Below are 17,677 nucleotides of genomic sequence, written 5' to 3' on the forward strand. Positions count from 1 at the left end.
TCAAGTTACTTGAAAAAAGTAATCAGTAACTAATTACCGATTACTTCCCCAAAAAAGTAATCCTGTTACTTTACTGATTACTTATTTTCAAAAGTAATTAATTACTTAGTTACTTTTTAAAAACACAATTTACAACCTGAATAGGTGATAAAGCGATAGATCTTTCAGCCCAATTCTACTTTTTCTGCATAATCCATCATACAAAATGTAATCAAATGGAAAAGTCTCTTTTTAAAACTTGTTTTATTAGTTTTAATCTTTTAACTTTATGCATCAAGCAAATATTTAATTATATGCAACATTCTCTGACTGGAATAAAATATTTTTTGTGTTTACACTCACTCTTTCAAATAGATGCAAGTAAAACACAGCAGAAAATAAATAAAGTCAAAGACTCAGCGGTCCTGTTGCTCTATTTTCACCTGTAAAGCAGGAGTGGGGCAGGCGGAGGTTTACCCTGGTGCAGGTCACTGTCGTGAGACATTCTCGCAAAAAAATCACGGTTTTAGTAACGTGGTAACGCAGCGTTCCTACGGGAAAGTAACGGTAATCTAATTACCGTTTTTGCAATAGTAATCCCTTACTTTACTCGTTACCTGAAAAAAGTAATCAGATTACAGTAACGTGTTACAAGTAACGCGTTACTGCCCATCTCTGCTGCCTATGGGGAATAATAGTAGCCTTCCAACCTATCACGCACTCACTTTGAATCGGTAGTCTGTCTCCTCTGTCCATTCTCCTGGGATGATACACAGTCTGGAGGAAACTAAAGCAGTATAGCTCTCAAACTTTACGGATTCCAACTTATCCAGAGTTATGACACAGTCCTTAAAATGCTGTGAAATCTTTTAGCTCTTTAAAAACGCGGAGTAAATGTAGACTAATCACCACTGAATGCTGTGAGGAACGCTGCCAACTGTTAACTGATATGTCTCCACCAACTATCCAAATATAATGATGGTGATGAACGTCACAGGTTAACTTTGTAGTTGTGCGTTCTGACTCTCTCAGTGACGTCATCGACTGAAGCTGCTCTGCTGGTGAAAAAACGTCACTTTGAAACTTTTACAGGTGAAGCATTTTTTTTTACAAAGTTTTGAAGTTATTATAGTGACAGAAAGAGGCCACGAGATGGCGCCATTTTTCACGTAGTTGATACCGTCTGTGGCTGTTTGGTTTCTGTTCACAACCCTCCACGAGTGTTTTGCATAAAGTATTCCTCAGGCTCATGATTTCTGTTTCCTCTCTGGCTGAATTATATTATATTAAATTAAGGAAACTAGAGCGAGTCTTTCATCAGTAATTAGTTATTTTAAACACTTTACTACCTAAAGTGCATTTTTGGTGCTTTACATGTTTGCTGAACTGCTTCATGGGCGAAAAACCTTCTCATTCGTTCAAATAAAATCTATACTTCCTGGATTGCCAAGTTTGAAAATAAAAGCATTCAACAGAGTGTCAAAATGTGTTGTGTAAGTGTAGAAACACTGAACAAAAATATAAATGCAACACTTTTGCTCCCATTTTTCATGAGCTGAAACATTTTCTACATGCACAAAACAACCATTACTCTCAAATCTGTCTAAATCTCTGTCAGTGAGCACTTCTCCTTTGCATCCCACCTCACTAGTGTGGCATATTAAGGTGCTGATTAGACAGCATGACTGTTGCACAGGTGTGCCTTAGACTGCCCACAATAAATGGGCCTACAGGAGGGTGAGCCCATATGGCTTTTTCAGGCTGCACTTGGCCAGGCCACATGGGCAAAGGCCCAGCCATCAGGCGCTCTCTGCAGCTGCAGTCACAACTGACAACTGACAACATACAAAAAGGACGACCTGATGAATTTTCTTTAAAAATATCATTTTTAAAAATGGCTGCCAATATTTATTTCAGACAGGTTGACAATAATTAGTTTACAGCATTCGAAAATCATGTTCAGCACTCAGCTGCTTTAGGGAATACACCAAATACCATGTGTTATTATAATGTGGTCAACGTATTTTCACTTTGTCACAAAGTTCATCTGCTTTTCATGTTGGTGCATTTCCACATCTCATTGTTCAAGCAGCAGGTTTATCTCGAAAACATGCATTTTCCCCCCCAAGGCTGATAAGGCGTTAGAATATTCAACAGTTGCTTTGGTTTCAGACGTCAGTGATTGTGGCTAAATGCACATTTTTTCCTCATTTTCTCAAAAACAGATTCACTAACTGACAATTTGTTTTCCGTTTTACTATTAAAAAATATGACAATACCATTTGCTTCCATTGGGCTGGAGAGGCATCTGGGTGACAGTGATCACTTTGTACAGTTTGTTAAAAATCTACTCTACTATGTAACAGTATCTGTGTGAGGTGACCTGCACCCCTAGTGTCTGCTCAGTAGCTGAACATCTGTTGCGCAGAACTGCTTTGCTGCTGAGGGGTGGCTGGCTGGCTCTGGCTGGGCCGGCCTGGATCTGAGCCCTGGCTCTGGGCCTCCTGACTCTCCCCCTGTGCACCCTCCACCACTGGAGTGACCTGGCTGCCCTCAGCTGCAGGTACAGGCCTCCACGCCAGAGTCGGGGCCTCTAGCTGGTGGCCCATGGGGTTGACCAGAGTGGCGAGGTTGATGAAATGGGCGACGGACTGGGGTGTCCCGCTTCCAGCAGGACCTACAGTCTCTGGGATGAGTTCTGCAGACCGGTTGTGCAGCATAGCGGAGCCACTGACTGTGTCAAAGGTGACCGTGAGGATGGAGTTGTCCAGTGTGAGGGGCCGGTCGCTGGCTGTCAGGTGGCCCACGGCGACAGGCTGCAGGCTGGTAAACTGGGCAGGGGCGTGGCTGGTGATGGGCGTGACTGTGATGTTGGTCAGTCCCACTGAACTGTTGGGGGAGGAGGCTGATGGAGCACTGGGGTCGGTCAGAACCACCACCTGAAACGGCAACAATGGAATCAATTGCAACTCGATGATGAAAGCAGCTCATCTGCCGCTAAAGCACAACACTGTTGTTATAATCTAAGTTTGTGAGGAACAGCAGCTGGCTGAGGCTGTGAGTCAAGCTCAGCCAGCGAGCTGAATGAACTGAATTTTATTGCATTCACATAGCACCAAATGACAACAACGGTCACTTCAAGGTGATTTATATTGTACAGACTTTACAATAATGCAGAGAAAACCCCAACAATTAGACACCACCCAGTGATCAAGCACTTGGTGACAGCGGGAAGGAAAAACTCCCTTTTAACAGGAAGAAATGTGTTGTTGCTGCTGCTGCCGCTCTCCCGGTCTCTTGGCTTTCCATACTGCACGTGTTAGGAAAGTTCCAGAACAGAGGCCAAATATAAATTACTGCAGCTGGAATAACAGTCTGATATTGACTCAAGTGGCCCAGACAGAAATAATGTAGTAAACACATCTGAAAAATGGAAAATAAATAAATAAAATTAGAAACTACGTCTTATTGCATATTTTTAAATCAAACTATTTAAGCATCATGCCAGTTTGTATAGTTATATTATTAAAATTGTTAAAGGTCTAATGTGTTTGAGCACATCTGTAATCACAAAGCCTTAGCTGTCAATTGTGGCTTCAAGCGTTGCACTGCATCTGTGTGATTTCATAACACTGTCTTAACAGCAGGAAAACAATTGTATATTATAAATGTAATCATTTTGTGGTTTGACTGTGTGTATTTTACACCTGCTTTACTCAACAGATCCACATTTTATCCTACGATTCCCAATGAAGTCATAACTACTAGGTCAACAATTACCAAAGTCGGCAATTTATTAGGTTATGTAACATTATAGCCCATTCAAAAAAAACCTTTATTAGACAACTGCCACATTTTTAGACAAATGCCACAGTTATTAAATGATGACTTCATATCAAATAATCAACAAAACAAGTGCAAATCCAGATTTATTCAGCCTTTCATCGGCAATGTCGAGCCAGCCGCTGTGGGTGACTTAAGGGCTCTTCAGGGAGAAAAACTTCAGTCTGTGTTTTCCTTTTTAATCAGGCCGCCTGCCTTTATCCACTTATCGTGGTGTTCGGGGGGAAAGAAATTGGACACGTTATTGTAGCAACAAAGCAGAATCTTCTGGGGGAAATGTGCACACGTACCTGCTGGATGCTCTGTACAGCAGAGCTCGTCTCAGTCTCATCACCGACAATGACGGCGTTGAATTCTGACATGGCTTCGTGCCTTGGCTCAGCAAAGTCAACGTATTCATCGGACTCGGAGAGCTCCGGCTCAGCTGAGCTTCTCTGCTTCTTCTTGGGGTGTCGGGAAGGTCGACTGGGCCGCTCCTGAGACATCCCGTCTTTTTCCATGGTCAGAGAGGGCTGCAGAAGGAAGTGAAACATCTTTAGTGTACAGAAAAATGCAGATTTTAAGGCAGCTGACACCACAGACATACTTAGACAATATGGTTTCTTGTTGTTTGTCAGTGTTTCCATAGCTACGCCTCCCTAAAACCACCTCGTTTGCCAATAAGGTCAAAGGTCAAGGTCAAATTTATTTATATAGCACATTTCAAACAGCCGATGCTGCACAAAGTGCTTAACAATATAAAAATGGCATTAAAAAGCAACAATGTAATACAATAATAACAATATAAAACAATAATAGGACAATAAAAGAATTAAAACAATAACTAAAACTATTTAAAATAAGAGCAGAATGCCTGGGTCAGAGTGTGTTAAAAGCCAGGGCATTAAAATGTGTCTTTAGTAGTGATTTAAATTGCTCAAGTGTTTGTACAGATCTAATATTTAGGGGGAGACTTTTCCAAAGTCTGGGATCTGTCACAGAGACGGATCTATGACCACGAGATTGGAGACAAGTCCGTGGGATGGACAGCATCTATTCTGAGCTAGACCTCGTGGTTTTTCCTGGAGCATAAACAGAGAGGAGCTCAGACAGGTAAGAAGGCGCTCGGGCGTTAAGCGACTTAAAAGTTTAAATTGGATCCTGTAGGAGACAGGAAGTGTAAAGAAGCTAAAACTGGGGTTATACGCTCTCTCCGTTTGGTACCAGCTAGCAGGCGAGCAGCTGCATTTTGGACCATCTGAAGACGATGGGTGGAGGCCTGGTCGAGACCAAAATACAATGAATTGGATTTTGGTCTGTGGTGTCAGAAATCCGGAATTTTATTCTAACCTGCACAATGCTGATCGATGACTCATTCATTGACAAATTTTCCTGAAGATCATCAAACTCGTCGATTCTCACAGACACCACCTGTAGGCATATAGGAGAAGGACAGCATTTCAGGCCGAGTCTGCCTTTCGAGTGCTGTAATATGGGTCGTTTCCTCTCCGGTCTGACCCCACTCACCTCGGGATGTTTGCGTCGCAGGTGTCGGTTCATAGAAGCGCGAGTGGACACCTTTGTCCCGCAGAGGTGACACGACTGGGCCTCTACCTTTTCGTGGGTCAGGTGGACGTGCTTCTGCAGCATGTACTCGGTCAGATATTTCTTATCGCATGTGGGACATGTCCACGTCTTACCCACTGCAGCAGCAGAGAAGGAGAGGTCAGCTCGACAGCATCAGCTAGTATGAAGCCCCAAATTAAACCCTATCATATTCAATGTTGTGTGTAATGCACTCCAAAGCATCTTTGCTTTGTGTTGTTGGATTTGTGTTCATACATATGAAAGATCACATGTGTGTTCTGACTTTGATAGGGACATATGTTGGTGTGTAGAACAGCAGAACTGGAAATTATGTGAACGTGTTTCAGGTCAATTTATGGAGCAAAAGTAATGTAACGAGTCGTGTAACAAATTATTTACTCCATTATAATTTTGCTCAATAATGTATCAATCTCAGTTGCTAAATCTCCAAGTCCTTCCCCGTCTTATTAAACTTTTGTTTAAGAAAGAAAACACATTTTCCTAAAAATTGTTTGTAACTTTGCTTCATAGGTGTAGCTACTACTCTGACTGGCTGCATCACCACCTGGTACGGCAGCTGTAATGCTCTGGACCACAAAGCTCTGCAGAGGCTGGTGAGGACAGCACAGCGCATCACCAGGACTGAACTGGCAGCCATGCAGGATCTCTACAGACAGCGCTGCGTGAGGAAGATGCAGCGGCTCCTCTCCGATCCCAGCCACAGACTTTTCTCAGTCCTGCCGTCCGGCAGGCGGTTCAGGAGCATCCAGACCCGCGCTAGCAGACGCAGAGACAGTTTCTACCCACAAGCCATCAGGCTTTCGAGCTGCTGCCGTTCTGCACACACCATTACACACTCACTACAACTACAGGACTCTACACACTGTCACTTCAACAAATGCCACTTAAATGCTCGTTGCACAAGTTTTGCACAACATGCAAATACCAACTTGTCTTAACTATTAAATATTTAGAGAATTTTTTTCTCTCTTTTTCTCTTTTATCATCATCATCAGTATTATTATTATTACTGCTATTTTCTGTTATTTTCTTCTTAATATAACTGCACACTTTCTACATGTTCATGTAAGGCTGAGGAGCACGAGCCAAAGAACTTCATTATGGGTAAATGTGGCTACACTGTTTCTCCGTACAAAACTTGAAACTACTGTTTAGTTAGCACCATGTAGCTAACATTATGCTAGTATTTGTTCCAGTCCAAAAATAGCAGGCGTTTACATGAAAGGATACAACATGCTTCTTAAATCACAAGGTCCTGGCAGCAGCTGCATGTCACGGGCTTTTTGGCAAGTTTACCTTTGGACCAAACTGATTTTAGCCTTTATGCTAACTTAAGTCAACCTTCTTATTTTTGGGATCAAACAAAAGTTCCTCTTTCCTCTATTCATCAACAACTAATAAGAGCTAACTTACATTTTCATACCACAACAGTTAACATTAACAGCTAAAATTATTTTTGGTAAAATCACTTTAAATTATGACTAAAAGAAGATATTACATTACTACATATGGCATTACATTTGAAGATTGTAAGTAATAAGTTGCTTTCTGTGTGACTTTATCAGCCTCTCACTTGCTTTGGTCCAGTCCTGTTTACAATGTTCTGATTTAAATGTAGCAGGAAAGTAGATTCAGATGAAAGAGTTTCATGTTCAGCTTGTAATAACCGAGTAATGCACAGCAGTCTGGTTTTATGACGCCACAGTGACATGAAATACCTGTGTGGATGAGCTTGTGAGTCTCTAGTGTGGTCCTCTCACTGAAAGTCTTTCCACACAACTCGCACATGAAGTCCTTTATACCTGCAAGCACGGTGACACAAAACAAGCACTGAGGGACAATGACGTGATTCTCTGTTAGGTGTGCTTGGTTTTTAGTGCTTTTTTTGCAGTATACATCCTTCATGTCTGTGACACACAAACACTTTTTCTTACTGCAATAGAGACAAGTGAGAACAATCAAGACAATTAGGGTAAAGACAGTGTGGGGGGGCTGCACAGACAAAAAGAATTACAGCGGCTGTGGGTGTGTGACTGAGCATTAGTGCAGGTGTGTGTTTGAACGTGTACATGGAAAAACAGAGTAACCAACCCATCATGCTTATGCTATATGTATGTGTGTGTCTGTGTGTGTTAGACTAAGGTAATGCATTAAAATGAGCTCTACGTGCACACGCACGCCTTCTCACTCACCTGTGTGTCTCTTGTAGTGTTTCAGCATGTTGACCTTTTGGGCGAACTTGCGCTTACACTCCTTACACTCGTACTCTTTGATGCCCTTGTGGAGCTTCATGTGGTGCCGCAGAGCATGTTTGGTCTTCATACCTGGGCAGGCAAACGTTGACACAGTCTCAGAATAATTCAACCACCACCAGTTCAAGTCTACTCGTTCAGTTTACACGGTGGGAAAAGAGCAATGAGGCGTGCGATGACCTTTCCCGCACTCGGCGCACAGGTACTCTCGGTTGTCGTCGTGCACCCTGAGATGCTCCTTCAGCATGTCCTTTCTTGCAAACGATTTGCCGCATTTGTCACAGCCGTGGCTCTTCACCCCTGGATGAGTGAACAAACATCTTTTTTTAATTGTGACGTTACCTTTGCACAGACTCACCCTGTGAGAGTATGAGCCAGCGTAGGAAGTACATTTACTGACGTGCTGCCCTTGATTACAACTTTCAGCTGCTTTGCTGAACAGAGGAACATTTTTATGCCATTATTTTATAAAAACACACATTTTAGCATTAAAAATGTGACTTCAATTAAAATCTTGTGGGATTAGCGTTTGGATGAAACATTTTGCTGATTACCAGTAGTGTTCATTTAAAAACCTTACACTGGGTGGTAGGCGAATAAATTTGTTAAGCACTGACCACAGAATAAACACTTCACCTGTGTGGATGATCTTGTGCCTTTCCAGATTTCCAATGCTATTGAATATTCGCCCACAAATCTCACATGGATGGATGTACCTTTAGGAAAGAGCGAAACTATTTGAAAATGATTTCTGTACATTTTTCTGACTTCATAGTTATTTAGTACCTTTATTTTGAAAAATACACAGTTTGCACTAAAAATGACATCATTTCCTTTTAGGTGCAAGTCAGCAATTTCAGCTCTCACATGCATGGATGATTAGTAACTAGCACTCAATGGCTGCTGCACGCAAATGTTACTATCTTTCCTCCCGTGAACATATTTAAAGGAATCAGATGTATTCTTCTCCTCGCCAGATTTCAAAAGTACTTCTTTATACAATTATACATTTCTCTGCTGGCTCACAAGACTGTGACTAGCATTTGTACTTGCTTGCTTCCTACTGTCTTACTTCTGCACCGAAGGGTCGGGCAGCTGCTCTCGGTGGATGACCAGGTGAGCGTTGTAAGTGGCTTTGAGTGCAAAGCGTCGGTTACAGATCCCGCAGCCGTAGGCTTTCTCCTTGTGCTGCTCCATGATGTGCTTCAGGTACTCTTTTCCTTTTGCAAATGACAGCTGGAGACAAGAAGCAGGACGTGTGTTATTTGTGTGGGACACAGGGATACGTGGAGCTCCATGTGACTGCAGAGTTTCTCCGTGACAGACGATTGCTTACTTGGCATTTTTTGCAGTTATATTTATGGTGCTCTGGGTCATCTTCATCTTCATCCTCGTCTGTTTCGTCACTGTCGTCCGCTGAGATGCCGATCTTCTTGATGAAGCCTTCCCTTTCCTGCTCGTCCATTAAGGCTATGTCCTGAAATAAAAGGATGTCATTCAACCTGATGAACGCCAGGTATCTGGAGAGCACCTGAGCATTTCTGAGTTCATCTTTTCTTATCTGAGTAGCAGTGCTTCTGATTTTTTTTAAAAATATGTCCCCTTCTCTATAATTTAGAGAAATGGTGAGATTCTGACTGAGGACATGTAAATGTATAGAATATTCTGTCAGGTGTCTATAATACTGAATCAGAGATGGACCACATTTTGATACCTGATCTGAGTCAAAGTGGCATCCTTGTAAATCCTTGTGTGTGTGATTAAAGTGGAAACCAAGTACTCAAAGGCCCAAAGCCAAAAAAGCGTTCTGAATTTGTGCAGCGGCGCTGTTAAACAAGTGGAACAGACTCTACATGCGTCATTGGTCCTGTGGAATAAGCAGTGGTGCAGCTTTCATCCTAGAAATTCATTTCATCCATAAATCCTGCATTTTTGTAATATACACAAACTCTTTGATCTTGTGATGAAACAGCAGCTTCTCTGTGAACGAACCCTTCAAAAGGTCTGATAATGTTGCAGGTTTCACCTTGAAGTGCACGTGAATGTGGTCTCGGAGGACGTCTACACGGAAGAACTTGCGACCGCAGATCTCACAGGTGTACTTTTTATCGCCGTGAGTCAACAGATGCTTGTTCATGTTACTCCTGCAGGAGAACACCTGTGCGCACACACAGAAACACACTGCAGTGAAGCAGGTGAACGATGAAGTGATGCCATGAGCCGACGCGTGCAGACGGCTTACCTTGCTGCAAATGGGACAGGGTGACGGCTCCTTCCTGTACTTGGTCCCTTCTTCTCCATTGGCCTCCAGCTCCTCTCTCTTCATGTGCTTTGGTCCTGTGCGTATGGATTTTAGGTTTAGTTTAGCGAAGAGCGTCAGGGCCAACAGAAGAAATCCATCTAAACCAGGCCTGCCCAATCCCGGTCCTCGAGAGCTACCGTCCTGCAGCTTTTAGATGCATCCTTGTTCCCACACACCTGAATCAAATGAATGGCTTGTTATCAGGCCTTTGCCAAACATGATGGCATGCTGAAGAGATCAAACCATTTGATTCAGCTGTGTTGGAGTAGGGATGCATCTAAAAGCTGCAGGATAGTAGCTCTCGAGGACCGGGATTGGGCAGGCCTGATCTAAACGGTGCAAAAATGCACCAGGCTGCTCAGCTCTGACTTGGTTATCTGTGTGTTTGTGTGGGAGACGTGAAAGTCGAATCCTTCTCAGTTTTATGAAATCGTTTACACAGTGAGATTCAATATGATTACCACTAACAATGCCAGAGTAATGCAATCATATGAACGGCTTCAAATAACTTTTATATCATTTGTTGCTGCCTGGCTAAACTCACAAAACAACAAATCACTTAATATTTGCTACACAGTGATTAAATAGCTCTCATGCTATGGTTAAAAGTATTCTCTGAACTCAAACATTTGTAGAGCTCCTCCGCTCATTGCCTACCTAACCCCTACAGTAAAGCATGGCGGTGGCTGCATCGGGCTATGGGGGATGTTTCTCAGCAACCGATCAAACCAGCTGGAGTCGAACACACAGAGGTCTCTGAAAACAACCTGCAGAGATCTGACCAATAGTTTTGCTTACACAGCACCAAGTCACAGTTGCCTCGAGACTCTTCCTATTTGCGAGGACCCAACAATAATACAGAGAAAACCCCAACAATCAAACGACCCCCTATGAGCAAGCAGGAAAAACTCCAGCAGAACACGGCTCAGGGGAGGGAGACGGGACAAAAGAGACACTGTGGAAGAGCCGGAGATTAAAAACGACTAATGATTAATGCCGAGTGTTGTGTAAGCACACACACAGTGAAATGAGGTGAAGGAAGCCTAGGCTTATTGTGCCATAGCTAAGGAATAGCTCAGGGTCACATGACTATAAGCTTTATCAAACGGGAAAGTTTTAAGCCTAATCTTTAGAGCAGAGAGGGTGTCTGGTGTCCAAACTGGGAGCTGGTTCCACAGAAGAGGGGCCTGAAAGCTGAAGGCTCTGCCTCCCATTCTACTTTTAAATAATCAACGGTGTGAGAGTAAAGTGCTCTACTGGGGCGATATGGTACTATGAAGTCTATAAGATAAGATGGGGCCTGATTATTTAAGAAGCTATGATTGAGCAATATGGACACATGAACTTTGGAGTGTTTTGCAGAAAATCTCTCTGTTCTAAAAACCTTAAAAGGTTCAGGCCTACAGAGTCTCCAGTTGCAGACTTGACTGCGAGACGTTTCCTGGAAATTCTCTTTGTCTTGCATAATCACAGTGACTGATAAGACCAGCGGCACGACTGCCTGGGAGGGAGTTTAACTATCCATACTCTGATTTATTTATTCCCGTAATGCTTTTCATCAACCATAAAAAGCACGAGAAGCATTTTGCTCTCATCATTCTAGTACTGTGAAAAAATAGCATTAATAATCAAACGCTGCTCTGTGTTCTCATGCACTCACCCAAACCGTGCCTCCTGTGGTGCTCCTGCATCACGTCTTTGCGGTAGAACATCTTGTTGCAGATTTCACAGGAGTAGAGCTTCTCGCCATGCTTCTTCTTGTGCTTGGAGAGGTTGCTGTTGGTGGAGAAGAACCGCGAGCAGATATCACACTGGAACGTCTTGTCGTCTGGAGAGAAGGAATGAAAAGAGGATGGTTAGAAATGTGATCAGAAACGAGAGGGAAAAGAAAAGAGGCAAACCTACCTGTCCGGCAGTTGTGGAACTTTAAGGCATTTTCCAGGCGAAAAGATTTCTCACAGGTGTTGCATTTGTACTTGTACTCTTGGTCAGGCTGTTGGGGGGATAAACACACGACGTCATTAACCGCTGGAGCGGCTGAAACCCTCGATCCGGCCGTTCGAAACGCACTTACCACGTTCTTGCTGTGCTTGTATGAGATGTGCTGCTTCAGGCTCTCCTTACGGCTGAACAACTTGTCACATTCATCGCACTTGAACAGCTTATCACCTGCCGACCACACATGAAGGGACCTTTTAGTAAACATACTCACTCCTCCTGAATTGAACTCTATCTGGAGATGACGCCATCACAGCCACAACTGTACCATGAGATCGAATGTGTCTGTTGAGGTTGCTGCTGTTCTGGAAGACCTTGTTGCAGCGGGGGCAAGCGTAGACCTTCTTGTGCTCTCTCGCTCTGTGCCTCTTCAGGACAGGCCCGCTGTCTGGAGTGCTCAGTGGGCTGCTGTTCTCTGCCGCTCTCGTTCCCCCCTCTGACGCTACAGGCTCCGAGCTCACCAGTGGGGGCTTCACATCTGCACACATCAGGAACCCAACGTCAAAGTCGACGGAGCGACCGTAGATGAGCTCGTGTTCCACACTTGATCGTTTTACGCCCTTATTGCAAAATTAATCATAGTCATTTTTCACCTCAGAACTCTACATGCGATGCTCTGTAATGACAAAGTGATGAAGTTTGTTTGAAATATAACATGTACATAAATATTCACAGCCTTTGCTCGATACCTTGGTAGCTTGGAAGCACCTTTGGCAGCAATTACAGCCTCAAGTCTTTTTGAGTATGATGCTACAAGCTAGCACACCTATTTTTGGGGTTTCCCACTCTTCTTTGCAGAATCTCTCAAGCTCCAGCAGTTTGGATTGGGAGTGTTGGTGCACAGCCATTTTCAGATCTTTCCAGAGACGTTCAGCCAGGTTCAACTCTGGGGTGTGACTGGGCCATTGAGGGAAATTTCTAAAGCCACTCCTCTGTTATCTTGGCTGTGTGTTTAGGGTCATTGTCCTGTTAGAACAGAGGTGGAGGAACTGCAGGCGTCGAGGGCCGGTGTCCTGCAGGTTTTAGATGTGTCTTTGATCCAACACAGCTGATTTAAATGGCTAAATGACCTCCTCAACATGTCATGAAGTTCACCAGACGCCTGGTAATGAACTAATGATTTGATTCCGGTGTGTTGACCTGCAGGTTTTAGATATCCCCACCCCTGTGTTAGAAGATGAACCTTCACCCTAGTCTGAGGTCCAGAGCGCTCTAGCAGGTTAACATCAACATCATGGCTCTGTGCATCGCTGCATTGACCTTTACCTCCACCCTGACTAGTCTCCCAGTTCGCTTCTGAACAACATCCCCCCAGCGTGATGCTGCTGCCACCATGCTTCACTGTAGGGATGAGATCATCCATGTGATGAGCCGTGCTTGGTTGTCACTTGGCATTCAAGCCAAAGAGTGTAATCTTTGTTTCATCAGACCAGAGAACTTAGTTTCTCATGGTCTGAGCGTCCTTGGGGTGCTTTTTGGAAAACTATAGGTGGGCTGTCATGTGACTCTTACTGAGGAGTTTCTGTCTGGCTTCTCGAAAAAGTAGAAAAGTACTTGACACACGTGAGATCCCTCTCTTTTCCCCTGGTGGTGATTTGCATACAGCGCAGGTTTTGCCACTTTGGAAAAATAATTGCATGAGGGGACAACATATGTTTTTTCCATTAAGTAAACCAGAGACCCGAAACATTCCTGGCTCGACGTGTTTAGTGGGCACACATCTTTGTTCAGATGGAATGTGATTGGTTGGTGACTTTGTGAGCTGGATGGATACAAGGAGCCTCGTCTGAGTTGACACTGGGCGATTCACCTCAGCACTGCAGGATCTTCATGCATTAACTGTCTTTGTGTCTTTTCTGTGTTCTGTGGTGCAGACGCGACTCTACGACACTTGTTGCTTTGTTCTTGGTCAACCTTACTTGTTATCTGCTGTATTTCCAAACAGCGGACGATGATCCGCTTCAAAGAACAAGCTCTTCACCTCCTGCTGTGCTACACATTTGAATTTGATCCGTCTTAACGTAGTGACTATATCCAGAAACTTTGAGCTGTGTTGTGCAGGAAACAGGCGCTGACCGAGGGAGCACTCGATCTACTTTTGCTTTGTGTTTTAACTGGTGCAGCATGCATTCTAAATATCATGCGATCATCTTCATTTAACCGCTGCAAGCCAGAATATGTTTCACAAAGTTTTTTTTGCCCAAGCCTGACTCTCACTTTCTTCTCACCTCTGTTTTTGCTTGCTGCAGCTGCAGCACTGGGCCTGCGTCCTTTAGCCCTCCTCCCTCGGCTGTGCCCTCTCTTGGGGCTGGGCTGCGCTGCAGGGGAGATGCCCTCCTCCTCATCAGGACCAACCAGGCATTCCCCCTGGGGCAGGAGTTGCTCTGCTGGAAGCACCGTTACCGTCTTTACCTCGTTGAGGTGGCTCAGCATGTCGCCTGTGATCCACAGAAAAGGGGTAGATGAGTCAGCGTGTGCGATCATGACGCAGCGTTTTGTTCAGCTTAGAATCTTTTGAACGGGTGAACATGTGGCGTTCACTCATGCTGGACTTGCTGCCAAAACAAAAAGCTGCTGAAAAATTGATGCAGTTAAAAGAAAAAAAAAGGATTATAATCACAAACTTAGCTAAAATATGGGAAAACATTTCAAAGACGTGTGAACTGGAGGTGGTGGGTGTTTTTAATGATCCTACCTGTGCTGCTGTCTTCAGCCGCTGGAGGCATGTGGGCTCCACTTTTCTCTGAGATCTCAGATTTAGCGGATGGAGCTGTCACATCTGATTGAAAAAGAGAAAAGCGAGAAGATGTAACTCTCACAGTTTCCATGGTACCCCAACACAGCATCTGTGCTGTAACCAAAGCTACCTGGTGGAGGCAGCGGTGGCTGAAGTGGGGGTTTCAGCATGGGCTTCTCCATCTTCTTGGCATAGAACGCTCCATACCAGACTCTCAGCTCTGTTCCTGGCAGCACATCCTGGGAAACACAACAGCGGCAGGTATGCACGTGGATCAACAAATCAGTCTGCTTACAGAGGTGAAGGAGCCGCGCAGGTTTCAGGTGGAGGAAGATACCTGGGAGGTGTTGAAGTACACTTCGTCATCCTGCTGGTAAGCCGTCAGATTCTGGTGCTTGTGGTCGCTGGCAGGTCGCACCAGCATCATCCAGTTGCAGTCCTCCTCACTGCTGGAGTCAAAACACACCACTACACCGTCCTTCTTGAAGATCTGCCCAACAACAGAGAGAGGATCAAGAAGGAAGTTAAAGTTAAAAACCACATGCACACGTACAGTTTAAAGCAGAGGGTTTAAGTGCACCTTCAGGGGGAACGCTCCTTCCTTCTCCAGGTGGGGAACCCTCTTTGCTTCAAAGGGCCCAAACCGAGTCCTCTTGACCAGCCGGTGCAGGACAAACACCCCCTCCTCTCCATTTCCCATCTCTCTGATCTCCAGGCTGTCCGGAAGAGACGACCTGATCCAAGGAAAGAGCAACATGGCATAAACTCCTGATTACTGTCTGTTCAGTATGTAAGCTAAAAGCATGATAAAAGCTGAAAGCGACAACCCTCACTCTTTAATCTCAACTCTGCATCATCACCAATCACGACCCCCAACCTGTTACTGCAGACTCCTCCCAGAAGTTTCTTCCTGTTAAAACAGGGACTCTTACTGCCGCTGTTGCTAAGTGCTTGATCACAGAGGATGATCTGGTTATTGTAGGGTCTTTACAATAACAAGGCCAGCCTCCTGCCTTCTTGTGATCCCTTAGTTTCAGCATCACTTGATTCAGTATGCTTACTTTGCTAAAATGCTGAAAAATGGTGTGTCCTCCCCTTTTGAGCAATTTTGTGCAATATTATAGACAGAAGCCCCAATGATGCAAAATATCAGAGAATGAGAAAGAGAGAAAACACAAACAAAAAAAGAAACTGCAGGCTGAGGCTCGAGGAAGGCAGCTGTATGCTTGTGAGAAGAAAGCATCGAGTGAGAAATCTATTATGTTTAAAGTTAAAAAGTTCCACATTTAGGATGAAGCTGCAAGTGGCAGAAACGCAACCACCCACAGTGGGATACTTGGACAATCTCTTTGCAAGGTCTAGAACAGCAATAAGGTGACACATGAATGGGGTTTGTAATTTCACAGGTCAGGATGACTGGACGTCAGCGCTAGCAGGGATCGATGTTTCTCCTTCTTTGGTTTTGCTCTGATTGAATCTTTAGAAAGAAACTTGAGTTCAAAGAATGGCCCAAACCCCCACCTGACACCTCCAGCTGTCACTCACCGAGCTCGGCTGAGGACGAAGGAGTCCTGGACAGTCACCACCGGCCCAAGTTCAGGACACTCAGAGTCATGGTACTGGCCACAGTCCTCGCACCCTGTCAGATACACATCACATCTGTCTTCATAGTGCTTTCTCACACACACACACGGGACAGTAAGGGCTGGAGTCATACTCACAGATGAACTCATCTGGCGTCTGTTCAGCCATTATGCCAACCTACAGAGAGGGAAAGTGTTTGCATGTTTACCAGAGAGCAGCAGCCTGGTCGCACTCAGTTTTACTGCACATTTACACGAAGGAAGTACTTTAACGAGTGTTTCAGGATGTAACTGAACTTCTGAGCCTGCTCATCGTTTAATGTGGGACCCTTCAGGTGTACGTGAATGCATCAGCCCTACCGGCTGTACACTAGTGCCTTATGGAAACGTTAGCTGGTTTTTGTTCTACGCGAAACAGTTGACGCGTGTATTTGAACATATGCAGCCCGGGGAATAGACGGGATCCAGGATTTGAGTCGTTCCCAAACTCTAGCCGGGTTTTAACTCCGATCTGAGCGGCTGCTCTTTGCTAAAATGTAACAAAGAACAGTCGGCATGGCGGATGGACCGGAGACGCAAACCCCCAAACCGGAGTCAATGCTATTCAACGGCCGCCAGTGTGTGGTGGAGGCGTTTCGGGTAAACTCGGACCGAACCGGACGGATCAGCTGCACCTTTACTACCAAACTGCGTCTCCATTTGGTAGAAAGGCGGCGTGTATTGGTTGGGAAACACGTTACCTTTTCTGCAAAACCCCTTCATTTACCAAATCCTGACTCCGGGTTCCAATCCGCTCCAGAAACGGCGCAGGACCGGAAACGAGCAGCCCCGACTGCATTATGGGAAATGTAGGCGCAACACAATGGCGCTAACCTAGGACCTACTACCTCATACGTGTAACAGTTTTTAGTCTTATAGAAACTGCAGAAGTTAACAAAAATGTGCACAAAATACTAAAAGGCAGCATGTTAGCGTAAGCTGCTGCTTATAACTACTTTATCAAACTTCCGACAACGTTTCGCTTTCTGTTTCAGTCCTAACAACACATTTAATGAAAATTATATTTCAGTGTCAAGAAGCTTTTTACAATGTTGTCTTTATACCAAAATGTCTTTCTATAAGCAAAGTGATGAAACACGTGGAGCAGTGCGAGTTACTAAACTGTACTAGTTACATATTTGGAGTTTCTTTGATTAATATGGACTCTTTTTTTGAGATTAAGTAAGCCCACTTATTATATTTGTTATAACTTCACAGTTACTAAATTCTAATATAATAAACTATATAATAAAACTGTAACGTTGTCTCCTTATGTTAGCACTCAGAGTGGGCATGTCTGAAGGACTGTACTAACAGCTGACAGATCGCCTGTGTGGCCTGTCATAGTTGTTGCATG

General features: G+C 44.3%; 1 protein-coding gene across 1 annotated transcript; it reads right to left on the minus strand.

The window, feature by feature from the left end:
• Positions 1–1,881: 1,881 nt before the first annotated feature.
• On the minus strand, positions 1,882–17,336 carry LOC113030784 (PR domain containing 15). Its single transcript, XM_026182498.1, is given in 25 exon segments — positions 1,882–2,918; positions 4,113–4,334; positions 5,152–5,232; positions 5,329–5,504; positions 7,128–7,211; positions 7,602–7,733; positions 7,842–7,961; positions 8,298–8,377; positions 8,734–8,897; positions 8,998–9,138; positions 9,688–9,819; positions 9,904–9,998; positions 11,624–11,791; positions 11,869–11,956; positions 12,038–12,132; positions 12,230–12,439; positions 14,190–14,399; positions 14,657–14,740; positions 14,829–14,937; positions 15,036–15,188; positions 15,279–15,432; positions 16,244–16,337; positions 16,420–16,459; positions 17,022–17,035; positions 17,038–17,336. Coding segments are annotated over 25 exon segments (3,465 nt in total). The 5' UTR covers positions 17,120–17,336; the 3' UTR covers positions 1,882–2,381.
• Positions 17,337–17,677: the final 341 nt, after the last annotated feature.

Source organism: Astatotilapia calliptera, chromosome 10 (assembly GCF_900246225.1).
Source record: "Astatotilapia calliptera chromosome 10, fAstCal1.2, whole genome shotgun sequence".
In the NCBI taxonomy this organism is placed as follows: Eukaryota; Metazoa; Chordata; class Actinopteri; order Cichliformes; family Cichlidae; genus Astatotilapia; species Astatotilapia calliptera.